This window comes from Clarias gariepinus, chromosome 22 (genome assembly GCF_024256425.1).
Source record: "Clarias gariepinus isolate MV-2021 ecotype Netherlands chromosome 22, CGAR_prim_01v2, whole genome shotgun sequence".
Classification (NCBI taxonomy): Eukaryota; Metazoa; Chordata; class Actinopteri; order Siluriformes; family Clariidae; genus Clarias; species Clarias gariepinus.
In genome coordinates, this window is record NC_071121.1 from 9502835 (window position 1) to 9530010 (window position 27176).

At 38.9% G+C, this 27176-nt stretch overlaps 1 protein-coding gene across 3 annotated transcripts; it reads left to right on the top strand.

The window, feature by feature from the left end:
• The first annotated feature begins 719 nt into the window (after positions 1–719).
• Positions 720–20108, top strand: epha2b (eph receptor A2 b). 3 transcript variants are annotated; one of them, XM_053482186.1, is made up of 17 exons: positions 720–858; positions 1410–1477; positions 3121–3775; positions 12353–12508; positions 12680–13015; positions 13466–13590; positions 13680–13854; positions 14050–14137; positions 14636–14691; positions 14774–14899; positions 15623–15808; positions 15932–15993; positions 16083–16292; positions 16472–16621; positions 16723–16916; positions 17349–17504; positions 19787–20108. In XM_053482186.1, the coding sequence occupies exons 1-17, from the start codon at positions 777–779 to the stop codon at positions 19893–19895; spliced, it is 2934 nt and encodes a 977-aa protein (XP_053338161.1). In that variant the 5' UTR covers positions 720–776; the 3' UTR covers positions 19896–20108. The 3 variants fall into 3 exon arrangements, with proteins under 3 accessions (XP_053338161.1, XP_053338159.1, XP_053338160.1); XM_053482184.1 differs by having other exon boundaries at positions 15623–15993; XM_053482185.1 differs by having other exon boundaries at positions 14053–14137; positions 15623–15993.
• Positions 20109–27176: the final 7068 nt, after the last annotated feature.

Sequence of the window (27176 nt, forward strand, 5' to 3'; positions counted from 1 at the left end):
GGTGTTCCCAAAATGTGCATGAATGAGTATAAGTGTGTGTACAGTATGTGTGTGCCCTGTGATTGATTTGGTGTACCCCACCTCATACCCCAAGTCTCCTGGGATAGGTCTCTGTGACTCTGTATACAGGATAACTACTACAACTTGGTAAGAAAAAGGTTTGCACTAGGATATATGAATGGATAGATAGATAGATCGATAGATAGATAGATAGATAGATAGATAGATAGATAGATAGATAGATAGATAGATAGATAATTTGATAATTTCTATGTCCCTTCTGAAACACATAGATAGATAGATAGATAGATAGATAGATAGATAGATAGATAGATAGATAGATAGATAGATGGATACTTTTCAGCTATATTTCCTGTTTGAGAATAGTCCTTGCTCTATTATTTTCTATTAGATCTTGGTAAGAAAAAGGTTTGCACTAGGACAGACAGACAGACAGATAGATAGATAGATAGATAGATAGAGTATTTTTCAAGCATGATTCTTGCTCAAGCACAGTCACTGTTCCGTTTTAACTACTTGAACTTGGCCAGAAGCTAAAGGTGCAAATTACAGGCTGCAGGTAGATTAACTTTTGACAGATTGTGGGCGGGGATCCTTCCCGGGGGCCACACCCCATTACCATACAAACGTTCTCAGCATTCCAGGGGGCGGGGTTTATGGCTCTCCGCGTTTCTCAATGAGAGTCCGATGTGCGCGAGTGGTAGAGCAGCTAGTTTCAGCGTGGAGTTCCTTACAGCTCTGACTCCGGAGACAGAATGGATTACCGTCGGATAAAACGAGTTTTATTTGTCACTGTATTTATGAACTGCATATTTATTTCACTTCAAAATAAAGAAGGTAAGATGACATTTTTGTTTAGTAAAAAACAACAACAACCAAGTGTGTGAATGTTGGTTCACTCACATGGCTGAGAGTTAGTGTGCCACGCCAAGTAGATCTCAGCTCTGGAAAGTAGATTCCTTCTGCTTTAAAATTACAGCTACCGCGTGCAAAGGACTTTACTTAAACAAACAAGCAAATAAATAAACAAACTCTTTTTCATGAGCTGAACTTGGTGTCAGCAATGCGCATTTTGTTACTATGTTAAATGAAAGTCTGAAAAGTTTTCTCCAGGGTTTGAATTCCGCAGGATGTATGAAAAACTTTTTGTACTGTATAAAAATGAAAGCACAGAAGACTTTTAGAGAAAAGCAGCAATGTGCACAAATCATCATCATCATCATCATCATCATCATTATTATTAGTATGTGTCACGGAAATCAGGTGCAAAGCAGAGTTGACTTGTTGCTTAAGATTTAACCCCAGTGCATTCCTGTAAAATCACACTGGACGACTTCTTACCTGCTGATGATTTAAATTTGATGTAAATTTCTATTATATTCTTGCAGAGGTGCTGCTGGACATGGTGGCATCCGGAGGAGAGTTGGGCTGGCTGACATGGCCTGACCAGAATGGGGTGAGTAACACTGATTTCATATGATTGCACCTTACATTATGGCAGAACACCACTGTATGTTTATTAGGATAAGTTTTATTCCTTCAGGCATTTCTCTGGGCTATGTAGGTTAGAGTTAGATCCTCTCTCTCTCTCTCTCTTTCTCTCTCTCTCTTAGACATGTCTGTACTTCTCCCGAGAGAAGAAAGCAGGCCTGCAGCTTTACTGCTCCATACAGGCTGTGGTTTTAAAGCCCTGTGTTGAGCAGAGCACTAAGGGTGTCATTAACATTTAGACTCAGGCTCATGTGGCGCTTTTAAAATGTAAGTTTTAACAGTTTGTGGAAGCAAAATGCTCATGGAAACTTATACCATGGTCGTGTGTGTGTAAATAGATCCTGTCGGTTTTTACATGCACATCTGTGTGGTAAAGATTTCCTTACTTCTGGATTTTCTCAGGTTATCTACAAACAATTCCAAGAATAAAAATCAAAAAAGAGAAGAAATCGGTGTGCGTCCTGTGATAACAATTTGTATAGCAAAATTTATATTTGAATTTTAAACTATTATTATTATTATTTTTTTAAATAATCTGAAACAAAAAGGTCATTATTTTATAACTTTTTCACACTTCTTATCTAATTTGGAGAAGGCAGTGTGCCATCTGGTAGAGGTTTACCTGATTTGTTAAGAACAGCTATGACTGCGAGGCATAAAGGAGGTGGAATGCTGTTGGAAAGACGTGTGTGATTAGAAAAATATTTATGAGATTCAAAAATTGACCTCCAAATCTTAACAATCACTGTTCAAACTTATAAAAGAACATATGTCATAATGTACACACTTTTTGCCCTGTTGGTATGAACCAACTTTCTCTGTTTTCTTTGTCCTAAACAAATGCAAACAGTCACACTTAATTGTACATATAATATTGTCTAAAATATCATATCTACTGTATGTATCTGCCTTCTTGGCTTCCACATGCTTTAGCTGTCATGGTTTATGCGTCTTGTTTCATTCTGTTCACAAACTCAAATTGTTCTCATACCAGCACAAAATTTTGGGACAAGTTGTGTCTTGCATTCATTAACAAATTCTCAACATGCTCCCTTGAACAGATTTTTGGAACAAATGCGCGGCTTTTGAAAGTTTGGAAAAAGCTCTGGATTTTGTAGAATTTTACATGGCAAGGATTTAGCACGATTGGGACTTATAGAGGCTTAATTGCACACTTGATGAGGTGTCTGGCCTTTAAAGAGCGTATAAGGGACCTTTAAAATGATAAATTGTGTTGATGAAGAGGGTGAGTTTTTATACAAGCATTTGCTCTGCACTTTCATGGTATGGGAGATTTTATTATAATGCCACACACTGTGATAATAACCCACCTCTCCTGTAATTAATGGCACAGTGGCTACATGCAGAGGGGGAAAAAATCCCTCAAAATGCCTCTGACAAGATGTGTTTCCGTCAGTCTATTTAGCGTAAGTGGTAGGAAATGCTATTGTCTGCTAGATGATGACTGGTAATGATCCAGTGTCTTTAGTAGTATTTAAAATTCCCTGTTGTGGCCATTTCTTGTTATTTTTGCTCTTATCCGTTACTCCAATGCAATCTTGGTTTTAAATGTTTCTTAGTTGTACCTTTTTGTTTTTCTGGTTGCAGTGGGAGATAGGCCAGCAAGCTGTTAATGGCACCTTGCTTTATAACTACTTTGTTTGCAATGTGGAAGCGCGAGAGCAGGACAACTGGCTGCGCACTACCTTCATCCAGCGACACCCCACAGCCACTCGGGTGTTTGTGGAGATGCGCTTTCTCGTGCGTGACTGCAACTCCTTCAACGCAGACTCGCTTACCTGCAAAGAAACCTTCAACCTGTACGCTTCAGAAGCCGATGCTGACATAGGCACCAGCTTTCGTAAGGGCCAGTTCCGCAAGGTGGCAACCATTGCGCCTGATGAGATCTCTGGCATCGGAGATATGAGAGTCAACATAGAGACAAAGGTCGTGGACAATCTCTCCCGCAAGGGCTTTTACTTGGCTTTCCAGGACATTGGGGCTTGTGTAGCTATCTACTCTGTAAGGGTTTACTACAAAACATGTCCTGCCACAGTGAAGAGCTTGGCATCGTTCCCTGAGACAGTGGCAGTGGCAGGGTCTGAGAACCAGGCCCTAAGGGAGGTGGCTGGTGCTTGTGTGGAAAATGCTGAGAGTGAGGACCAACCACGAATTTACTGCACTGTGGATGGAGAATGGGTGGTGCCGGTGGGCCAATGCCAATGCAGTCCGGGATATGAAGCTGTAGATGACACATGCCAAGGTAAGACGTTTGGTCTGAATAATTAAATTTTTTTTCCCCCAACTGCCAGCTGTAAAGTCTGAATTTTATTTAAGCAATGGTTTTGGTTAGGGTTGTAAATTAAAGACAGCAGAACATATTTGCCATTTGCATTTTTTCTAGTATTGCTTTTTTTTCACAATGAGGTTTTCTACACTTGTACAGTGCACACTGCTTTGGGTACAAGAAAAATGGCTGGAATTCATTCTCAAGCATTTCCCCACTTCAGATTTGACTTTAAGTTAAATGTGAATAACTTTCTATTTTGGCTCCATAGCGTTTCCTTTCGTATCCCATAAAATATTTTTCTGGTAAATCTAAGTTAAGGAAGAGACAACCACATATTGCAACAACACAAACATGCCTTTCTGCACCATACTTCGTTTAGAGATCTTAATCACACATTTAAGAAAAATGCAGTCTTTTCCACAGTTCCCCCATTTAAAAAAAAAAAAAACATTTTATTACTATATATTTTATATGTTCAGTATCAGAAAGCAAGGTGGGCTGTGTATTGAGGCATGTTTTTTCTTTTCAGTTGGAACGCTTACCTCCTTAACCCCAGCATTCTTTTTAGCAAATGCTTTTGCTGAAGGCAGGACTTTTTCATTTGTTTAAAAACCTGCTTCTGAGCATGTCTTCTTTTCTCTCCTTGTGAGTTTTCTTTTTTTATGGTTCTCCATTTTAGAGAGAGCTTAGCTGGTTGACATTTAGGCCTTATGTGAGTAATGAAACGTCCATGAGAGCCTTGGCATGCTAGGACCTGTTGAGAATGATTCCATTGCAAATGTATGCAAACCCTATTACTTTAACAAAGCTTTTTTTTTTTTTCCTTTAACTGTGACTCTTGCAGAGGCAGGCAACACTGCCTTATAAATTCAGTTACAATTCAGATAATCAAGGTCTTTCTCAATCCTGGAGATGTCCATTGTTAATTCTGTGTTTTTTCTGGCAGGTATTAAGTCATGTTAATGTAAGGGAGAAAAGCAAGAGTGCTGGTGTCTATCATGAGATATAGAGGTTGACACAGACTAAGAGGGAGGGAATGATGGAAAGGTTGGGGAATGGAATGTTAAGGTTGCAGAACAATGTAGTTCAGTGTTCAGCTCCAGCTATCTGTCCCACTTGCCCCCACCTTTTGCGGTACATTCCTGTTAGTTTTACCAAGAAGCCTCCCTGATTACTGCAGGCCTGAGGAATTCCCCATGGAGAGCTCCAGGCCAGTGCTGCCGCTCTGTGATGGATCTAAGAGGAAGGGCAAGCAATAGAGGGCACTAAAAACGAGACTGGGGTGACAGCCTTCGGTCAAACGAGAGAGTTGTGGTGTGAGCGTGTGTGCACGCTCCTTTCAGTATTTCAGTATTAACACCAACACTTTTCCACCAATAAAACACACCATTCCATGCTCATAATCTTCCCTGGCATGAAGACACACATACCTTAGTTGACCACACAAAGCCTGACTGCCCAACCTACTGCTTAGATGGCGCAAGCTGAGTGGAGTGTGCCCACGCCCTGTCGCAGGCCATAAAGCCCTCTGATGCTCAGTTGGACAAATAACTATAGTTTCTGGAAGCCACCAAAGGATGTTGGCTGCCGTATTGTAGGTGCACAAGATGGAATAGAGCGAGCGGTTTGGGCATAATGAGCCAGACTCTTTCAGGCTGTTATTTGAATTCCTTTTTAAAGAAGGTCTTTAACCTTAATTTATTTTTTTCCCCCTTTTCTTCTTCTACTGGAATTAAAGCGGATGGTGACTAAGTGGAAACTCTGATGCGTGGTTTCGTGATCTGTTGGGTTGTAATTGACTTGGGTGCGGATATAAGTGTAAGAATACTAAGTGCTAGGTTTGCTTGCAGCTCTGTAACCATTATTTTCGTTTAATCTCAGTTTTAGTGGTAATGTTTGCTCGAATATTTTGTGTTTGACATGATGAAATTTGCCAAATTGTTTGGTAATTAGAAAGAAGGAGCGAAAGAAAAAAGACGAAAGAATTTTGGTCTAAGATAGGGGGGATTGTCTGAAAGGAACTTGGCATTATGAAGGAACCTTATCTAATCGAGAGACACTCTTGTATATGATGTTTAATGGCTCTTTAGGGGAACAAACTAAATTTATCTTTTTTTATTTTATATTTTTTTCCTAAGGCAGTATAGCATTAAAATACCAGGTTAAAAAGAAACCTGTCTAGTCTGACAGATCCATAGCCACAATTCCATCGAGGAACCAATTTTGGTTTTCTAAGGAATGTTTGGATTGATATCTATATATTTTGAACAATTTTACCACAGACAGCTAAGAAAATCTCTTGAATAAGTATAACCTCAGATCGATGATTTAATGACATAACTAGTTACACAAACGTTTCAGCTTTAGGCCTGAACAGTCCCATGGTGTAAATGTAATCAATATGTCGGTTGTGGTAGAAAAACGATTCCTCTGTTATCATTCCAACAACAACATTTTTGGATGATTATGGAAATGTTTTTGATATCCACATCCACACATCTATACGTACCATGCACAGAAACCAGAAAGATGGTATTGTACACTTTAAATTATTTTAAAATTATTACAAACACTAGACTTTTCTTTGTCATTCTTGTTTATCTTCCTCCCTTCATTCCATCATTCCTTCCTTCCTCGCTCCTGCCTCATTTATAAATCTATCGTTACGTCTGTGTTACATCTACTGTCGTATCACCCATGTATACCTTCAAAAGTAAATTTTTTACTGTCTTTAACACCACCTTTTAAGAGGTCATAGATGATTAAATATTTATCAATATTTATATATTATAGACTTTTATATGTCTTAATTATTGTCTGAAGAGAGGGGTGTTGCCCCTCAACCTCGCACACACAGGAAAAAATCTACTGTGGCATCACGTTAAAGAAAAGTTTTCTAGTCACCGCAAGCTTTTCTCTCTCTAACAGTAACGGAAAATCTTAAAAATAATTTTTAACGGTGGTCAAATCGTAACAGGCTAAATACGAACTCAGTACATTTAAATATAATTAAAATAGGCTTGTCCTTTTTCCCCCAGGCCATTTCTGAGGTATACGTGCTGAATGCGCCATGCTGAGGTTTTTACTGCATAGGTTTTTTTTTTTTCCACAAGCACTGTAAAGTTGCATGACTGCCATCAAAGGAGACCAGGCATTTCCAAAATGTGTTTGTGAGAACCTAGGTTAAAACAAATATTGTAGCTTGCTTCATGTGAATTATTTAGTATGATATGCTTTTGACATTTACATTTACATCCATCCACTGCCCTGTTTGCACTATTAAGGACTCTTTTGAGAAACCCAAATATTATACAGCAAAAAAACAGCGTTGCTTGTCCGTCTGTATCTCCAGGGCAAACAGATTTCTTCTAATCACATCCAGTATGTTTATGTAAAGTGTGTAAACGATGCTTAAATTGCTATAATCGTAACATTTATGTAATATACAACACCATGATTAAATCATAAGTGTTTCGGGAGATTTAGATATGCACACATTTTCACTGCATACTTTTAGATCACTTATCAGGAGCAGAGTTAAAAAAGATGTCGCTTGCAAATAGCCGCTGATTGAGTTCTTCTGTTAGTTTGCTTCTGCCATTTCCCTGAAGTCTTAGGACAATGTTTGTTCTGGAGCCCTGTGGCGAGAAGAGCCGTGAAGCTGCAGCATAATAGGGGGATAAAGAAATGAACTCGAAACTGGTTCTAAGTGCAGCCCTCATGCTGGGCTGTTTGCAGAGTTTACCGGCCCACGGAGCACATTGTTTCACCGATCTCTGGAGGTGAAAGGTGAGGGAGCTTCGTAGACGATGGAGAGATGAGTCTGAATAGCATTTTGTTCTATGGAGCAGAGCTGAAATCTGAGGATTTGCCTGCACTTCTTTTAGCATGTTAATATAATCAGCGTCTCACCCAGTGTGCACGATGAGAGCTTGAGAAATATGTTGAGCACAATAGTGAGCTTTGCTGCTTAAGGTTTGTGTGCTTGTTTGACCTATAATTACTCCCACCTTTCCTCCAGGCTAATGTTCTCTTTTCCAATTGGCCAAGACTTTAAGCAAGTGGAAATTACCCACATGTTATATACAAATCCACAATTTCTGTTTGTACATTTCAGACTGAGGCGATGTTAAACTTCTTTTGACAGGTTGATAAGGGGAACTTGTATGAAAACGCAGCCTTTGATCCCCCACTCCAAACGAGTGACAAGTTCTCATACCAGTTCACATGGCTTGGAAATGAGGATCGTTCCGATTATTTTAACATGATTGCCATCTTCCTGTGTTGTTAAAGATTATTAAAAATAAATGCATGTTTATTTGGAGTCAGTTAGTTTGGATGAAGTGGGAGGGGAGAAGATTTTTTTTTTTTCTTTTTATCCTGGAGTGAGTCATTAGAAAGAGGGGAAAGTGTCAGTTTTTTCCCCTATTGAAATAGCACATAGTTTTGATAATATTTGGCAGCACTGATTCATCGGCACTTCCTGTGTTTCACCAAAAAAAAAAAAAAAAAAAAAAAAAAGCCACCGCCAGTAGTGTGTCTGCAAAAAGACGCGTTGTGTGTTTTGCATTGTTTAGGGTATTAAAGGGTATTTGGTTTAGGGTTTTAAAAGTGAGTCTTTTAGGGACATGTTTCCTGTGTGGGAAATCATATAATGGAGGTAGACTGTGTGTATGCATAGAGTGCATTATGCGGTCGGGGTGTGAGATCAGCACTTTTCTGCCCCCACGTCAGTGCCGCGTGGCCCCAACAGGACGAGCTACAGCGGAAACCGGAGGCCCGCTAATCCTCCCTGACCCTCCGACTCGTCGGCTCAGGGATTTCTATTGTTTAATCCATTCGGTGCTTTCATTCACTGATTTATTTTTCAGTTATTGCAGGATTTTTGCTTATTCGTTTGCTTGGTCTTGTTAACTGAATTACATTGTTATTTGATTCCGAGGAAATTGCGTTAGAAAAATGCTTCCTAATAAACTATGATCATACTTGGCAAATTTATCTAAACCACAGTGTTTACTGTAAATCTGTTACATGTTTGGTCCCTTATGGCTGGATAATTATAAAATCTTTCTGTTCTCTTCAAGAAAGCATAATTTCTTGGTTTGTCTTGGCAAACCTATTAAAATCTTTTGCGGTGATTCAGTCATATACTTAAGTGGGCTTTAAAGTCCTTTTGTGATTTACTGCATCCTCCAACACTTCTACCTGAGCCTTTGGCTCCCACTCATCTTCTCCTTGTTGCCTCTCTCTCGCTCCTTCCCCTCTTTGAGAAGGAATAAAAAGCGTGAAAAGAAAAGGATTAGAGCATTTATTGTGTTCGTTAACGACCAGTTGAAAGACTGAGTGGAATTGTAAAGCGTAGATGTAATTCTCTTACAGCTGGTCCATTGGTCTGATAATCCTTTGGACTAATACTCTCAACATACCTAGCACCTTCTTCAATCTCCTTCCTCCTTCTGGCTTCATGTTACATCTGACCCCCGCACTACAGCCATGGCTTTGTCTTCACTGACCAAATGACTCGTTAAACAGGGAACACTGACAGAAGAGAAGAGAAGATAAGAAGTATAGCCCAGTCGATGCAATCACAATTGTGAACCTCTGGAATCAGGGACTCCTTTAGCGCAAAAGCAGATGCTAACTGATTTGAACTCAAAGGGAACAGAGTTCACTGTTTGGTTTTATAGTCTCGAAGGGGGAAAAATCTGATCTCTGTTTATTGTCCTAATCTTCAATCTTTATTTACCCCCAGCTATATATTCAGTGATTTTCAGTGTATATTTGTGTTTCTTTCCCCCTCAGCCCATACTTCTGGATTTAACCTCCTCCCACCATGTACCAAGCCCCTGGCCACTCTCTTCACTCACTCCTCTACTCTGTTTGTTTTACTTGGCCATCAGCTCCCAGTAGAGCAGGACACTTTAACTCATTGCTGCCTGGGGCCACATGTAAGCCCTTTCGAATGCAGAATCGAATGACTGGGCTTTTTGTTTCCCATCTTTTTTTTCTTTTTTTTTTTCTTATTCGAAACACTCCCATCTAACTCCTGTCCTGGAGGGATTCCTGTTGTCCAGCCAGCATGTATACACTCATTCATTCACCCCCTTCCCACCCGCCATCCGTCTGTGCATCCATCCGTTAATGTCAGCAGCTCATCCGTCTTCACCCTGACCGCCCCAGTCAACTCACATAGCTCCCAGATCCTGATAGGCCACTGGAGAACAGGATTCAGCTACTGTCACAATAAACAAACAGTCACTCAGAGCCTCTTAAGGCCTAATCCCCCTGATGCCAAACAGGCTGAGAGACTGCAGTGCCCAGATTCACAACTCACCCTTACCCTGACCTGCTGGGAAATTTATATTACACGGATGTAATTTGTGTTTCTCGAAAATCCTACCTCCATCTACGTCCTCTGACCTCTCCTTGCGTTTTTGCCAATAGATTTTCTATCTTTCCAGACTCTGGGTAACGTTCTCCTGCTGAGCATGTACATGCTTTGATTGGCTGCCCACGGAAGGAAGCAAAGCGTCAGCCTCATGCTTCCTGCTTCCTGTTGTGTCCAGTGCACAAAGACAAAGCCCTTCTTGGTTTTGTAGTTTGGAAAGTGAAAAGTTCTAAGAGAGTTATACCAGGTCATAGACATATTTTTTTTAAAAAATATAAATGGATTGTTCCTAAGACTGGTCATTTGGATACAAATGGTCACGGTATCTTCGTTTATCTCAATGAATTTTAATAAATAGGTTAAATTGTCCACCTTAAATCCTTCATATCCATTCTCAAAAAAGCAGGAAGATTTTGTTCCACATCGTTAAGAAGGCAGCCCATCTATCCATGTGGCATGTGGCATCTCCACTATTTGCAACAAGTGTTTTCTCTATAGCTGAATAGAGCGGCATTCTGTGAATGTTGTCTGGTCTGAAAAGGCTTGTGAATGCCCATGCCAGACCCTTGCATGTATCCGAAAGCAAGCAAGGGGGGCCCAAGAATTCAGGGGATTACGGCTAGAGAGGCGGAGGCTGTGACTGTCTGAATTGGGGTTCCCAGCAGCAGCTGTTCTGCCCCCTTGGCCTTTTTCCTTTCTCCCACCCCCCTTTTTACTCCAGTCCCAGCAGGAATCGTTATCCCCTCTGTCTCTCCATCCCCACCTCGGTGCAGTGTCACCCTAACAAGTTTCAGTAAAGTCTGAGGAACAGCTGGCGCAAAAACAAGACAACGACCGGACTTAAAAGGAGTAGCTGCTAACGCCTTGACTGGTTTTAGGTTGCCACGCTTACATTTCTTTTTTCATGCTGAGAATTATCTTTTGAAATTGGAGCACACATGTCCTTGTATATTTGAGGTAAAATATACCTCACTATACCCCTCCTGTTTGAGCAAGTGGCCCAACCCAAAACAAAGTCACAGTTGACACCACGCACTGGAGGAGGAAGTGCTGGCATACTTTGTAATTAATAGTCTTGGCTGATTAAACACAAAGCACTAGGAAGTGGAAACAGTGATTTCTTTTGTTGGAACGGTGTTTATATCTAAATTGAATGAATGAAAGACCGCTCCTCTGTTCCTGCTGGCCCTTTCTCTCGGTCAAGTTAGTTTAAACTGTACTCATATCGAAACCAACCCTGACTCTGCAAATGTTTTATCTTCATTCCTGTTGTACTTTTGGCTTTGTTCCATTAAATCACTCTCTTGCGCTCTTTCTCTCTCTTTCTCTTTCTTTCTCGTTCTCTCCATACAGTACATACACACACAAATTACTCAACCATACATTCTGATTATTGTGCAGCAGTACACATGCTGATTTCTAGGTTGGCTTCTGCAACACTGACAGTCATAGATCTGTCTAAACCTGTAGAATAAGTGTGTGCTGGAGGGGATCCAGTTGTGGAAGTGGACAGAGGAAGGACATGACCTGCACTTCTTGGAATGTTTTTAGATTGAACAGAGAAGACTTTTCTCTCTCTTCCTGTTTGTACAGTTTAATGTATGGTTGTAATGAACAAGCTTAAATTTGTAAAACTTGCGCTTCATTGCCTGTGTCAGTCAACAAATCTGCATTGGTAGACACGTCGTCTTGTTTTATCCAGTTTGCTCTCACACCTTACTTGTCCAATATTGAAGTATGGAATGTGGGATGACTGGTCTTGTATGCACAGAAAACGGGGGATGGTTCAAATGTTTGCTGTAGTCATACTTTCTCATTTTTACACTCTTGTATTTTTCTTCCAAAAGCTAAACTAGGCAGAGGGAGGAAAGACTTAAAAAGAGATTAAATTTAATGTTATATTTCGGTTAAGGCATTGGACTACGGCTTGGAAGGTCCCAGGTTCAAACCCCACGACCACCAATTTGGCACTGTTGGACCCTTGAGCTAAGTCCTTAACTGCTCAGATGTATAATGAGATAAAAAAAAGGAAGTCCTTCTAAATGAGGGCATCTGCCATATGTTGTAATGTAAATATATTATGGAGATTTTAAAACGCTCTTAAAGGTTATTTGTTGCTTTTAGTCCTTATCCAAGTTTTGTATGGTTTGGTCTTTTAACAGAATGTAAGCCAGGCTTTTTTAAGGCCTCAGTGTCCAATGAAGCCTGCGGGTCATGTCCAAAGAACACCCACCCCTCAAGTCCTGGTGCCCGGAGTTGTCCCTGTTTAGAGGGGTTTTACCGAGCCCCAGAGGAGCCCATGTCAGCTGCGTGCTCAGGTGAGACTTCACGACTTCCCAACAAATTATCAACTTAATATATTGACCACTTTAACTGTTTAGTACTGCCTATTCCTTTGCAGATCTTTGCCATATTTCTGTCTTCATTCTAGCTAGAGCTTTATTCACTGGATGGCTAATGGTTTTTTTCTTTCTTTCCATAATTTACAGGCCTACCTTCACCTCCTAAAACATTGACTGCTACTACAGCCCAGTTGGCCATTGGGAAGCTCGAGTTGTCCTGGAGTCCCCCAGGAGACACAGGAGGACGCTCCGATATTACCTATAGCGTGGTATGTGAGCGCTGCGAGGCAAGTGTGTGTCAGCCCTGTGGAGAGAAGGTGCGTTACGAGCCTGGCAATATTGACATAAAGGAGACCCTCGTGATCGTTAGTGAGCTGGAGCCACATTTGAACTACACATTCACAGTGGAGGCTCGGAATGGTGTTTCCCAGTTCAGTTCTCAGAAAGCCACCAGCAACATCAGCACTGCCCTGCACTACACAGGTCAGCATTGTATGAGTGATGATGTGTATATATGTCTTATATAATATGTAATTGGTAATAATTTGCCTATAAGTATATTAAGTGACTATAGATCTATAAAAGTACTGCAAAATCATGACACATCATGTAAGTATTATCATTTTAAAGCTAGCACTCTGTTTGCAAATTACATGTTTCAGAGGCTTATTCATGTCCAATTACTACTTGCACAGAAGTATATATTACATGACCCAAGGAAGAACAATAGCAGACCTAAACCAGAACCATGTGGAGCGCAATAGTGAACTTTGTAGTTCCTCAATAACCCTTGCTTGGAATCGTTAACTGTGAAATTGTAATTATTTGGTTAACTAAAAACTTCTTTGCTGCCTTTGCTGTTTTATATTAAACTGTGAAAAAAGAAGGGTTTGAATAACGGTTCACTCATCATTTTTTTCATGTCATACACAGACCCTCCAAGCGTGACTGGAATGCGCCTGGTAGAAAGGAGTGCTAAGAGCCTGTCGTTGTCTTGGTCCGTGTCTCGCCGAGCCAACCCCAGCGCCATCCGCTATAAGCTCATGTACTGTGAGAAGGTCAGAAGCGTTACAATCATAAATCAGAATTTTGACTATCGATGATAAACAAGCTTGTCCTTTTAACACAACTTTTGAACTCTATGCAGGAAAAAGATGAGACAAAGACTGGTAAAACTTACACTGTTCTGGTCCTGGACAAGAACTCCGTTCAGATTAGTGACCTCTCTCCTTCCACAGTGTATCTGTTTCAAGTCCAGGCTATTGGTAATGGCAATGTGGGCAGCAACAGTGTTGAGGAGGAGTTTTCAACGCTGCCAGAAGGTAAGTGCAGAACTGATCTTAAACCAGTGAAGATACTGTGGTATATCAAACCATACCATGATTTATTTGATGTGTTTTTTTTTTTTAAACATAAGTGATATATTTGATGGCATGATGGTTATAAAGGTGCAATGTTTTATTCAGACCCTGCATTAATTATTTTTGTTTTGGTTGTATTTCCTGTTTTTGTTTCAGTAGGTAATACAGCAGTGATTCTTGGAGCAGTGGTGGGAGGAGGGGCCATACTCTTCATCGTGCTGGTGGTCCTGCTCCTGCGCAAACGGTCAGAAACAATTTCTTTTCCTTACACTGTAGCTTTGTCTCTTTCACTTGGCTCTTTCTCGACCCCCTCTGCTTTTCTCTTCATGATCCAAGATGTCCAAACCCATTCAGTATCATCCTTTTCATAGCTCTCGCGCTCTCTTTATCTAGATCCATTCCTTACCACTCAGAGCAAAGAATGTGGTGTTGAATAAAACTGCTCAATGAGTGCTTTAACTAGGGACATGTTTTGAAAGGAAATTAATCGGGGCCAGACATTGTGCCAGATAAGAGGAGGTTGGTTCTTTTAGGTGTGGGACTGTAGTGGCTATGTGAAGGTGACCCAAACCGTTGGTAGTTGTCTCTGATAACCTAGACCCCTGTCACCACTTGGCAAACACGGGCATTTTTTTATCAAAGCTCTCCTCGACTGAATGGAGCCAGCCCTGAAACCCAGGCCCTCTTTTAAGTTTTAAGTATGAAAAGAAATGCTTCACTCATTAAGTTTTTATTTCTACAGCCGAAAAAGCTCCCACACAAGGCAAGGACCAGAGGACGCCTACTTCTCCAGCCCAGGTTAATATAAGAAACTTGAAAGCTTTTTCGCACTATTTGTTCTATTCTCTTTATTTCTTTACTAATCTCAGTAAATCTCCAGAGCAACTGAAGCCCCTGAAGACTTATGTTGATCCTCACACATACGAAGACCCCAACACGGCAGTGCTTAAGTTTGCCAGCGAGATCCATCCGAGTCACATCACCAAGCAGAAAGTCATAGGAGCAGGTTGGTACATTTCTGGGCAGTTTTCCAGAAAAAAAGTTAATTCAGTCTGTTATCTATTTGGAGATATGCAAGTACTTACAACACACACTACCTGGAGTGACTATTTAAACAGAAATTTTTTATCAGATTCTTACTTTGCATGTTTGGACATATTTTCTACATTCTGTTTTTTTTACTGAAATGTGTGTTGTCGTCCCCCCCGAAAACATCTACCATTATATCCTTAACCTGCTCCATGACCCTATGCACTAATGGTAAAAAAACATACAAATGAATCAAGAGTTTATTTATATGAGCCCCTTGACAAAAACAACAGTAAATTTAAACCAAACTCTTTGTATTTATTGAATATACCTTAATGGTCGGGCCCCCTTAACCCTGAAAGGAGAATATTATGGCCATTATGATCACCTTTCCCCTATGAGCTTCCCTGCAGGCCTTCCCACGGCCCTCTTTCACTTTTTACTTTGTCTGTGACAGCTGATTCCCAGGCCCTCATATACACACTCCCTCCCCCAGAGTCAAACACTGACCACTCTAGAGTTTCTGGATAGTCCACACCTCCAGGTGCTTTCAAACACGTGCCCTGTTTACCATTTCCTCTCTATGGTATCTGAGATGCCTTCAAAGAATGCAACTTAATACCCCCCTGTGGAAATCAGTAGTGCGGCAAGGCTTATCTGATACCCATATGTATTATGCATGGGGGTTGCTTTGCTGTAGGTGAGTTTGGAGAGGTCTACCGTGGCATCCTGAAAGTTCCTGGACGCAAAGAGGGAGCAGTGGCCATTAAGACGCTGAAGCCAGGATACACGGAGAAGCAGAGGCAGGACTTCCTAAGTGAGGCCAGCATCATGGGCCAGTTCTCTCACCAAAACATTATTCGCTTGGAGGGTGTGGTTACCAAATGTAACTATCAGACTTATTGTTTATTTGAATTTTTTACAATAATTTTATTCTACGTACACTATTTTCCTTTCTCTAGTGCCACTCCTGACTATTTTTTATTTATTTATTTATTATGTTTTTCAGTCAAACATGCTATGATTGTTACCGAGTACATGGAAAATGGTGCATTGGACAAATACCTGAGGGTAAGGTTTTGGAAATGGAAAAACCTTAAAACATAAATACATTTAGGGTGCCTTTTTTTCTTTTAAAACTGTTTTATCTTTTTATTTAGGACCATGATGGAGAAATGTCATCGTTCCAGTTGGTTGGTATGCTCCGTGGCATTGCGGCGGGTATGAAGTACCTCTCAGACATGAGCTATGTTCACAGAGACCTGGCCGCACGAAACATCCTGGTCAACTCCAACCTGGAGTGCAAAGTTTCCGACTTCGGTCTATCCCGGGTTCTGGAGGATGACCCAGAGGGCACTTATACCACGAGTGTATGTGTTGAGTTCACCTAGCAATTTAATGAAATATTTTCGGAAGAATGTTTGTACAAGCAGGTCTTCACTGCAGTTATCTTTATTTTAACAGCTAGACTTTATAATTATTATTTCCTTGACATTTCTTAAAGAGAAACATTCAGTCTGAAGTATTTCGTTCGTGGTTTCTTTTACAGGGAGGGAAAATTCCCATTCGCTGGACGGCTCCAGAGGCTATTGCTTACAGGAAGTTCACTTCGGCTAGCGATGTTTGGAGCTTTGGCATAGTCATGTGGGAGGTTATGGCGTTTGGAGAGAGGCCTTACTGGGACATGAGCAACCACGAGGTACACATGGTCACAAATCTCTAGTTCTGAACAGTAACTCGGTGTCCTTACACTTTTCAAAGATTTCATCCCAGTGAATGTTTCTTCCCCCCACTATGAAGGTGATGAAGGCGATTAATGAAGCTTTTCGTCTGCCTGCTCCGATGGACTGTCCCTCAGCTGTGTACCAACTCATGCTGCAGTGCTGGTTGCAGGATCGCTCAAAAAGACCCCGCTTCCAGGACATCCTAAGCCTCCTTGACAAGCTTCTTAAGAGTCCTGACTCCCTCAAGACCATTGCAGACTTTGACCCCCGGTAAATTTTGTATACCTATATATATATATATATATATATATATATATATATATATATATATATATATATATATATATATATATATATATATATATATATAAAAAAAACTTATAGAATGAACATGGTTTCTGCATTTGAAGAGACATGCATACCTTCTAAAAGAAGTGATTGAATTTTGTAATCAAATTTGATGATAAAATGAAACTGGGTGGTGGCAATGTTAAGCTAAAACTATACTGGCTTCTTTTTTTAAATGGTCATACTATATCCGTGCATTCATGCAAGCGCAGTTTTATCAGATTCTGTGACCGAACAAACAGGTTTTTTTTTCCTTTCAAAGCTTTTCTTCTTTAATAAGAACAAAGATGTACAAACAAAAAAAAAAACCTAATCTCGATGTGGTCTGCTGACTTTCTCTTGTGTTTCTCTCAGAGTTTCTATCCGGCTTCCAAGCACCAGTGGTTCTGACGGGTCACCCTTCAGATCTGTCTCTGAATGGCTGGAGTCTATTAAGATGAGTCAGTACAGTGAAAACTTCAGTATGGCAGGCATCGTCAGCATGGAGCAGGTGCTGCAGATGAAGAGCGAGTGAGTATTGCTGTGAATGCTTTCAGTGGGAATATTATAATCTTTATGGGTGAGGACTTATTACACACATTTGCATGGATCAAAGCGATAGGCCAAAGTTCACCCAAGTGCAAACATCCTGTCCTTTTCCTGGCTCTAGATAGCACACAAGTGACCCACTCCACCCTACAGCAAAGGTTTTCAATGTGTTTTAAAGGTTACATTATTAATTACAAATGCAAGTGTTTTCCTAAAAAAGAAAAAAAAAAATCTGACATTACAAATTTGGGGTAATTCAATATGTGAAGTTGCAAACGGTCAGTATGCAAAACATACTGTATTTAAATATTGTAGCCCCACAGGCCCTGATTATATGAACATGATACTGTATCTCATAGTCGTTTTGTGTAGGTAGGGTGGATCTCTGTTAGACAATGAGATAGCATATTTAAATACGGTGTAATTTTAAAGCTGCTGTACAATTTTAAGAATGTATTCGTATTTAAAAATTCATTTTCTCGTTGACTGTGAATGAAGTTTATGCACTAGCTAGGGGAATGGACTTGCACATCCACAGATTATTAATTCTGTAGTTAGTTTGGCAAAATGATCCATTTCTTCATGCAGGAAAGAGTTCATGATTTGTTTAGAGAGAAAAAAGATCAGCCTTTGAGTCAAAGGAATTAAATGGAAAATCTGGTGGCAGAAAAGAATACTCTTATTTATTTATTTTTTTCATATTTTGGTGGCCTGGATGTGGTAGCTTGTGGTCAGCTGCTCCGCCCTTATTCCACCCCCCCTTCCTTCCTCCATCTCTTCTTATTCCTTTATCGTCCCTCCCTTCGCCCACAGCACTAGTCATGGACTGTGTTCTTAGTGCAGCCAGGAACCACGGTTTCTCCCTGCTGAGGCCATAAGGCCATGTGGCTCCCATTCCAAGAAATGGGTAGTATGATGAGAAGAGGCAGGGAAGGATATACATTAATAAAACGATGGATTCCAATGCTAACAGAGATCTGGATTGAGGTGTCTATATCAAACGTTACAGCGAAGCAGTCTGCCTGATGGATGCCCAACAATCCTGGGTGATTACAGCGAGGGAGTCTACACTGGTTGGGAGTCGTGTGACCTGTAACTGCACTCCCATGGGTGTATTTAGCCTGGAAGTGGGATGAAATATGTGCGGAGAAGCAGAAATGCCTTTGATGTGTTTGTCATTTTTTTTTTTTTTTGGTTTTTGCTTTATTTTATGGTTGAGTAGTCCATCTGTTCTGTTCTGGTAGCACAGTGGTGGTGGGGGAGCCCAGAAACTATTTATGAGACTCCCATTGCTGGGTTTCCAACAACGGTGATTCATGGTAGTTATGGGGGCTTTTTAAGCCTTGTTAAACATTTAATTAAAAATACAATCGTCTCTCTTATTATACAATTGTTGATTGGCTGTAAAGGCAATAAATACAATGCCTGAAAGTAATGCTACTTAAGAGGCTCTTGGATAGCTAAGGGTTCTTCATCCTATAACAGGAGTCTTCTTTGATGAGGAATCTTTCTGTTGTTTGGCTCTGCATAGAAATGTAGGGAGTTTTCTTAAAGGAGAATAGAATGCTTAAAGGTTAGGGATTGTGCCTGGGGATTATAGGCCAATTTGTTTTGGTTGGTATTATATAACTGTTCTTGTAAAATGTTAGTGGTTATAACAGCGTTTAATATGCAGGACATTTTCAAATAAGTAATCTCAAATATAAGTGGCAATGGTTAGATTTTGCTATTTGCTCCAAAAAAAAAAAAAAAAAAAGAAACATTTATTTCTTTAATAATGTTCAGCATCATTATAATGATTAAATTTAGGATGGTATATTGGAAACAGCAAACAGTGGCAGAATGCGATGCAGCTGTATGATTAGGTCATATCAGAGATTTAGCTCAGCTAGTAAGTGATCTATCAGAGACGCATTGGTACTGGTATTATTGTGAATGTTGTTGTGAAGTTTTGGTAAGTTATAAGCGTATGTAGAGTGTTAATGCTTACTGGTGCCACTATCAGTAAGCATTAAACCAGTACTGTGAGAAGCCATTAGCCAAAATAAAAAAAACAGACGAATTTCACAATGAAAGAAGTTTAAACGAACAAAAAAGTCAGATTAATAGGAAATAAATATTTTGCACATTTTATATATCACATGTTCTAAATATAAAGATTGATTTGAAAAGGAGTACAGTGGAGACTGCCTATAAATAATGTAATCTATCGAACCACACTGTTCTGCTATTTTCTTACACCCTCCTAATTTTCTCTTTCACAGGGATATCCGTAACATCGGTGTACGCCTGCCAGGACACCTAAAAAGGATCGCCTACAGTATCTTGGGACTTAAGGACCAGACTAGCACCCTGAGTGTATTTGCTGTGTGAGCCACCGAACATACAGAGCTCACTACACAGATAAAACTCTCAAGATGACAGAGAAAACTCTAAACTACCCCAGGCTCGGGCTGCAGGGACAGCCTTACAACTGGGGCTCTACCACCCTCCAGCCTAACAAGATGGACTCTCGCAGCAATAGAGCCTTGAAGCAAATTTGATATATGTATCAAAATTTGAGGAGGTAGAAGCGTAAAAAAACAACATGCAAATGACGTCATCATGTTTATATTAGAAATCTATTTTTACAATACACGTTGTTTTATTTTTTTAGAGCGAAGTAATGCTTTCTTTGCCAGACGCTAGGAATAAAATCGGCACTCATGCAATAAGTTATTTCTACTTTAACTATAGTTCTTCTGGAGGTATAGTAATAATGGGCATTATCATGAACTTTGTGCTGTGGCACCATGTCAGTTTCTTTTGAGCACATGACATTTCACATGCTGATAAGGATGAAGCGCAGCGAATCTGGTGGCCGTCAGTCAGGTTGGAGGTGTTGATTGCAGGACAGTCTATCAAAAGGGGTATACAACTCAGGACATAAAGGGCCCTGTTGTAGTGTGGGCTGGCCTTTGTTTTGATGGATCTAAGCAAGTTTGACGTTGCAGTAATGTTTAAAATAGCTTTACATTTCTTTGCTTTCAGAGAAATGCTGAGGTTATAGTTCAGTCTTAAAACTCACTGTGCTTTCAGCAAGCATGAGCAAAAAATAGCACTTAAATACAAAATATTGCAGTGGTGGAATTGATTCAGCTTAAAGGCTTTTCTTTATCCAATGTTTCATCTTATGATTATATTGATGTGACATTCAGTAGAATGTTCTAGGTTATAATTTGACTGCAGTGTCATGTCGGATTGAATCGTTCCTGTGTGTATGATGTGCGGGCCAAACAACGGTCCAAACAAGCAAAAAGAAACTGCATGAACTTCACCAGCAGTTGTAGCTGTAATATATCTGAAAGGAAGATCAAGTTGTATTTTTGTATTTTGTACTTTTTGGCATGTTCACTATGGTGCTTGATTATAATTCAGCTTTTCCAGGGATTTCTTTTCTATGAAATCAGCCATTCATTATAGAATGAAATGCTTTAACATGCATTGACTACATTGTATAAAACTTTCTTGTTTGGGTAACCTTTTGCTTTCCTTTAACTAGAGGATAGTAGGAGATATGGCCTTGGTAATATATGGTGTATTGCCTTGTAGTGCCTCACTAAGTTGTTCTTTTATTTCCGAATGAATCATTGAATGCAAATGAATTTATTAATGAATAATTATGAGTGTAGTTGCTGTTTGTAATGCAAGTGTGATATCTGGATACTCGCACAAAAAAGAAAAAATAATTGCAATTTTGAATTGCTTTTTAGAATGATGTTTGATATTGCTCCATCTTGCCTTTACCCTTACGTAAATAATAATTATACAAATTGGAATCATTAAAAAGAAAGATTTGGCCAACTGTTTTGTACTTTATTTAATAGTGTATTTATTTTTGTTTTATTTATTGGCCTAAAAAAACATTGAGCTGGGATTTTTTTTTTTGTAATTGATGTCATCAGTCACAATAAAAATCTTTGTAGTCATCTGTCACTGAATGGTTCAATTTCTACTTATTTATCTACATAACATGATCCTGACAAGTGTAGCAGTGTAATATCTTTTTCTAAACATGCGTTTTATTCATGCAGGTTTAATGATTCCATGATTTGATGAAATGATTTCTTACATTAATGTTGTTAAACATCAAACAGGTTAATTTAAATTGGTTCCTTCACCAGGCTCTCTTTTTCTCCCTCTTAACTTTTATAAGATGAAAAATAATGCAGCATGTTACATAACTAAGCAAGCACGAGGTCCTCCACCCTGAAGGCGTTCCTCAAAGTGGAAAGCCTTAAGGACTAGTGTTTACTACATCGACATTTGCCGATGCTGATGAAAGACTTATTTTATAAAACTTGAACGTCTCCTTAAAGGTAACTTCATGGAACATTTGGACATTCATGAGTATTTGTTCTTCAGTAAATAAAAACAACTTTAAAAGACTGTGTTGTTGCTATGGAAATGACTATGAATAACAGATTAATATTGATTTGCCTTTTAACTGAAAGTACTTTGTTGCTGTGTGGGTGCCAGAAGTTACAACAAATCCTTCGGACTAATCAGATTCAGGAATTCAGCAGCCCTGAGATATAACTTTTATGACATTATTATGACTGTTATAAAAACCAAGGGGGAAGAAAAAAAAAACTCGGCCTTGTTTAATCAGCTACTTCTTTGAGATCTATGTTGAAATGAGGGCAGTTTCACCGTCTCAAGGTTAATTATGACTGATTCTAGTCTGAGAAGGACTTTCCTAGTGCCTGGGTTGGGTTTATCAGCTGCTCTTGAACAATCTTGGTGACAATGTCACTAATGCATTCTTCAGATAAGGTGGGAAAGTCAGAGGGGAAAAAATGAATGTAAATATTTAGATTTGTGAACAGTCTGGAATTTCTAGAAATAGTTGCAAGGACGTGGATCGGGATGGAATTAGATGATGGAACATGGGAACAAGATGTCAGCTATACATCTCTCAGTCCATTATGTCTGCACGAGTGTCTGAGGCTCAGTGACTGCCTTATCCACGTGACCAATCTCAGGTCCCTAAAATGACTTGTCCTTTGAGTGGGAGACCCAAAACCAGAGCTATGTTGAGATTTTCCATCATCTGTTTTTCCATACTGTGTGTCTCATGTGGTTAGATGTGTTTCTGTTTGCCTATGGTTAGGAGGGGGAGAAAAGCTGGAGCTAGAAAAGCAGCCAGGAGCCTGATTTCCGTGTATTAACCAATGAAAGCAATCAATGCATGTGTAAGTACATGCAAACTGAAGTCTGTGTGCTTGGCTGGAGTTTTAACGTCTGTGGGTTGAATGCTGCGTACTTTTCTATGACTTTGTGGGTGTGTGCTTGTGACTCCTCCAAGCTTAAACTGCTAGCCACAATAGCATGTGTGCCGACTGTGTCGAAGCCTGGGCTTGGGTGTCTCGAGTGTTGGACATATGGTTGTGCTTTCACTGTGGACTGGCTTGTGTGGGGCCTGCGGCTTTCTTTTTTTTTGGGAGGGGGGGGGGCGCTCCTTTCTTTATTGTCATTTAGAAAACGGCCTCGCAAGTGAACCTTGTTCCACTTTAAACATCTTCATGCTACAGTACATGACTTTGTTCAAGTATGATTTAGCTTTTTTACCTATTTTTTTCTGTTCTGTAGTACTTTTTCTTTTTTTCTTTTTTTTCACGTAAGCATCCAAAGCCAGCGGGACTGTGGAATTTACATCCCAGCTAATTTTAGAGATGGCTTTCTGACCAAAAACACATCCTCCAATTTGGGCCTATATTGGTCTTTCTTCTCCAAGCTTTTCTGCCTTCATTTCTCACTCTCTCTCTCTCTCTCTCTCTCTCCTTACAATTCTCTTTACCTTCCATTAGTCTCCAGTTTTTACTCATTCTCAGCGTTTTGCATCTCTTAAAACACTTTAAGCTTAAAACACCTCTCTTAAAACACATTATTCTAAGTAAGTAAATTGTTAATTGCCTTATGTTTGTAAATAAACATCTTTTTAAACAAAGTATGTCTGTCAATGTACAGTATATACATATAATTTCAAAGAGAAAAAAAGATCAGGTTTTGATTAATAATCGATACTATGACCTTTATTATATGATATAATAAATATAGGGCAGTGCTCATTTGTATATGGAGTATAGAGTTACTTAGTACTGAAGTATAATAAGCTTTATTACACCACACAATAGCCAGACTGTTTTATGTCTCTGTGTTGGTGTTTTAGTTCCAATGGAGATGGGACGTGCTCTTTTATTACACCGCTATTTCCATGTGCCCTAACTGCAGTCTTGTCCATGTGCCTTGAATAAGTTTACCTATTAACATGCCGTATCTTATCTACTCATTTTGCAACAGGGATGTTGATTAGATTGATTAACTGTATGTACCTTTCAGGTATCGTCCTACGTATTAACTTCCTTTTTTTCTTACTAGCATGTTTTTGATCACATAAAGATTCGAAACAATAAAACATTCCAGTGAGGCTAACCAAATGCATTTTATCAAAAGCAGTTAGTCACAGCATGGCTCACTAGGCAGTGGAAACAACAGCAATGTGCAGGATCATGCTTAATTTACCAAGATTTACCACCATACACTTAAGAGAAGAACAAAGGGATGTTGATTTAGTGATATATTATATTTGAAGAAATCAAGTTCACTCGAATGTTAATGGAAGATTTACTTAATTAGTCTTAAAAGCAACAGTTTTTAAACATTAACTGTAGACTAACTATTCACTAAGCATAGATAATTCATTCATCTTCAGTAACTGCTTTATCCTGATAAGGGTTAAGGTGAATCCACAGCCTTATCTGTTAATACTGCGCCACTACCTCACTGTACTTATAATCTTTGTATATCTACACTACTTCCGGATTCCTGTAGTATTAAGCTTGTTCATATCTTGTTCATAAAGTCTGATCTGCACTGAAATTACATATACAGTATATCATGCCTTGAATGATGCCATAAATGCAATGTATGTGTCAATTTAATCATGTAAAATGTAAAAAATCTGTATTTATAATATAATAAAAAAGTAGAGGGCATTAGTGGCTCAGTGGTAGGCTTCTCACCTGCTATAAGGAAAGCCCAAGTTCGATTCCCCTCCACTGGTTGCAGGGCATCCTTAGTTCCCGTCCCAAGCCCCGATGAAATCCGAAGGTTGTGTGAGGAAGGAAAAAACCTGTGGCAAGTCAATTGTGCAGATCAGATGGTCTGCTGTGGCAACACCTCAACTGGAACAGCCGAAAGAGCAACAGCAATACACTTGGTGGAATGATGAAAATATTAACGGTGAAAATGCTTTGCTTTTAAAAATTCATCTCACAACACATCTCAGAATTCATACGATTTTCTGAGATTATTGGCCAGTCTTTTTTTTTAAGCGACCTGTCATAGTTCTTCTAGAGACTGCTTTTATTATAATAATTATTATTATTATAACAATCTTAATATATATATATATATATATATATATATATATATATATATTTTTTTTTTTTTTTTTTTTAATTACACAATCTATTATGCAATATTTCTTTACTGACATGCAAATATTTTCCTGTAACATGTTTTTTTTTCTAAGATATAGAATCTAATAATCTAAGATATATATATATAAATCTGGATATATATATAGTCTATTTTATACTTTTATACTTTTATAAAATACTTTTCTTATTTTATATAGTTTATTTTATATATAAATCTGGATTCACTTTAAATATATATATATATATATATATATATATATATATATATATATATATATATATATATATATATATATATATATATACACACACACACACACACATATAATATACCAACTCATATTCTCCAGCAAGCTCAGTAAAACATAACTAGTTTACTTATAGTACTGTGCAAAAGTCTTACAAAAATACAAACATATGGCATAAGCCAAAGATGCTTTTAAAAACATTTCTGCATAAAAGAATAAAAGAAACTTTTATAAAAGAGCAATAAAGAGTAATAAAATAATCAGTCAATATTTGGAGTGAAAACTCATTGCTTAAATCAGGTGTTTTAGACACAGATTTGTGCAGTTTTAAAAGAAAACCGTTGTTAGGTTTTACTGAGTCTGCTGGAGAATCTGAGTTCTTCTGGTAACCTTGTCACACTCGCTCCTTTCTATTGTTATGCAAATCCAGGAGCGTACATTAGGTTTTTTGTTTGCATATATTCTCCTGTAATGTTATTAATTTATTAATTACAATTAATTAAAAAAGTTATATATGGAAATACTTAAAGGATTTTGTACATTATTATGCAGACATGATAAACATATGTAACAAAATTGGTACAGCATATAATATGGTGCCTAAGACATTTGCACAGTACCGTATACAGTATATATATATATATATATATATATATATATATATATATATATATATAAAACATTTAGTTTTTGGAAAAGTAAAATTTTTTTAACTGACCCAGTAATTCAGAAAAAAAGATAAAACTTGCATGCACTTTTTACAGTAACCTGAAACCTCATTTGGTACAAATAAAGCAAAGCTACTGTTTGGTAGTATGAGTATGATCTAAACTTATCCCTCTAAATAAACAGACTGGGTGAAGCAGAGCTCAGACTCACAGTTAACGTTTTTAAATCAGTGGCTAAGATCTGCTGCTCTGGTGTTAACTTACAAAATATGCACACAGGAGCAGAAAGGGAAGTAGAAGCAAATATATTAGTGCATTTTTTTTAGGTTAAAAATTGTTAGACTCTGAGAGTTTGCCAGAGCACCAAGCCGTAACTCAGGTTGATATACTGAGCACATGGCCTCTTGACAAAAAAGTCCTGTCTTTATTTATATTTCTCTTAATGGTTTGGTTAAACAAAGCACACACAAAGCCTGCAAGCCATTTTGGCTTTTAAAGTCATAAATTGACTTTTTTTTTCTTTTTCTTTCTTTATCGTATCTTTCTCCTGCTCGGTCTTGATCTGGTTTTGGTTTTCTCGTCCCTCAGAGTCTGTGACAGTCCTTTCAAACTTTATCACTTCACTACTGGCAATCTGCAGTCGTTCCCCTTCCTTTTTTTTTCTTTCTTTTTTTTTTTGCTGTCTACATGTGTTTCAGAGGCCATTAATCGTTCCTGCCTTTGCAACGTGAACCCCAGCAGATAATTACGGTAATTAAACCAATTAGGTAGCATATGGAAAGAGGGTTTTGTCTGCCCCTGAGGCTACTGAGGTCTGCTATTCATCCTGTGTATGGGCCGCAGCTGAGGTGGTCCAAGCTCTGGTACTGCTTAAAGGAAGGTCCAGGGAAGTCGCACCAGCCCTGTTTCAGATTAATGCAATTTCCTTTTAGTTGAGCCTTGAATAGCTATGCATCCTCCAGGCAACAAATAGCAGTCCGAGTTGTGTGGACAGCGATAATACGAGGTGCTCGTGTCATCACAGGGTGCCCAATGGCCGGAGGGTGTTCAGTGTCGTGAACAAATAGCTAAAAAAAAAAAGAGGAAATGAACTGAATGAGGGGGAAAGGGTGTAAACACATGCAGACGGACATGAGGATTTTTTTTTTCTTTTTACAATTACAGAGGTAACATTAACCTCATGCTGTGTCCACAGAAGTGTGGTTGAGATTTAACAGACCCTTATTACTATCACTTTAAAGGTTTTAAAGCACT